Source organism: Arabidopsis lyrata (genome assembly GCF_000004255.2).
Source record: "Arabidopsis lyrata subsp. lyrata unplaced genomic scaffold ARALYscaffold_167, whole genome shotgun sequence".
NCBI lineage: Eukaryota > Viridiplantae > Streptophyta > Magnoliopsida > Brassicales > Brassicaceae > Arabidopsis > Arabidopsis lyrata.
This window is the reverse complement of record NW_003302435.1, coordinates 37,680-38,783: the sequence shown is the minus strand read 5'-3', so window position 1 is coordinate 38,783 and position 1,104 is coordinate 37,680. Positions and strand designations below refer to the sequence as shown.

General features: G+C 41.8%; 1 protein-coding gene across 1 annotated transcript; it reads left to right on the top strand.

Moving 5' to 3' along the window:
• Positions 1–66: 66 nt before the first annotated feature.
• Positions 67–1,061, top strand: LOC110226224 (agamous-like MADS-box protein AGL97; the record flags this gene model as incomplete). Its single annotated transcript, XM_021017010.1, has 1 exon — positions 67–1,061. A coding segment is annotated over exon 1 (846 nt), but the record flags the coding sequence as incomplete, so codon positions are not given.
• Between the last annotated feature and the right edge of the window lie 43 nt (positions 1,062–1,104).

The window sequence follows — 1,104 nt, the reverse complement described above, 5'->3', positions numbered from 1 at the left end:
CGTAAGTTATGTGAACCGGTAGCGATTGAAATCAAATTGGTTTTAAGACACGATAGGTTTGCTGTGATACTGATACATAGTCGGTTTAGGAGGATAATGTTTCCTTATTTATATGAGAGACTTGTCGCCTATTTTTCTCCACACGCAGAAAACTAAAAAACACTACTCTCTCCCTCTCTGAGTTCTCGCTGTGGTGAAAATTGAGAAAAATCAGAATGGTGAAAAAAGGAGGCACGAGGAGGAAGATTGAGATCAAGAAGATTACGAAGAAGACTTCTCTCATGCCTATTTGCACTAAACGCCGTGAAGGTCTCTTTAGCAAAGCCTCTCAGCTTTGTCTTCTCTCCGGTGCACAAATCGCTATCCTAGCGACTCCTCCTTCTTCTGAATCCAACGTATCCTTCTACTCTTTCGGTCACTCCTCCGTTGATGGCATTGTCTCTGCTTTTCTCTCCGGACAACGTCCTGTTCCTGTTCAGGAGGATAACAAAGCGATGAGGGAAGACGTTGGTATCTGTTTGACTCGTAAGAATCTAGGGTTAGGGTTTTGGTGGAATAACGAGAGCCTTGCCAGATCGGAGAATCCCCAAGAGCTTAGTGACGCCATCGATTCCATGTGGACGTTGTTGAGTAATCTCAAGGAATTGCGTGCGGAGGAAGCTTTAGTCAGTACACAAGCTTTAGTTAATGATCATGAGGACCTGAAGAACAACGTGAAGAGAATAATTGTTTCTGACCACGGAGCTCATGATCAAACCCTAGATCTTCAGTCCACTTCTGCAATTTGTTGCATCCCTGATGATTTACCTGAAAATTTCAACGAGATTACTCAAGAGCCAGATCAAACCCTAAATCTTCAGTCTAGTAATTCTGCAATTTGTTGCGTCCCTGATGAATCACCTGCAAATTTCAACGAGATCCCAGAAGAACAAGATCAGATTCTCTCGATTTGTGGAAGTTTTTGTGTCACGGACAACAACAACAATGCTTTAACTGAAGTAAACTTGGATTATGATCAAGACATGGATAACAACAACAACAATGTTTTACCTGAAGGAACTTGGATTATGATCTGGAGATGGATATTGATTTCGAGACTAATTT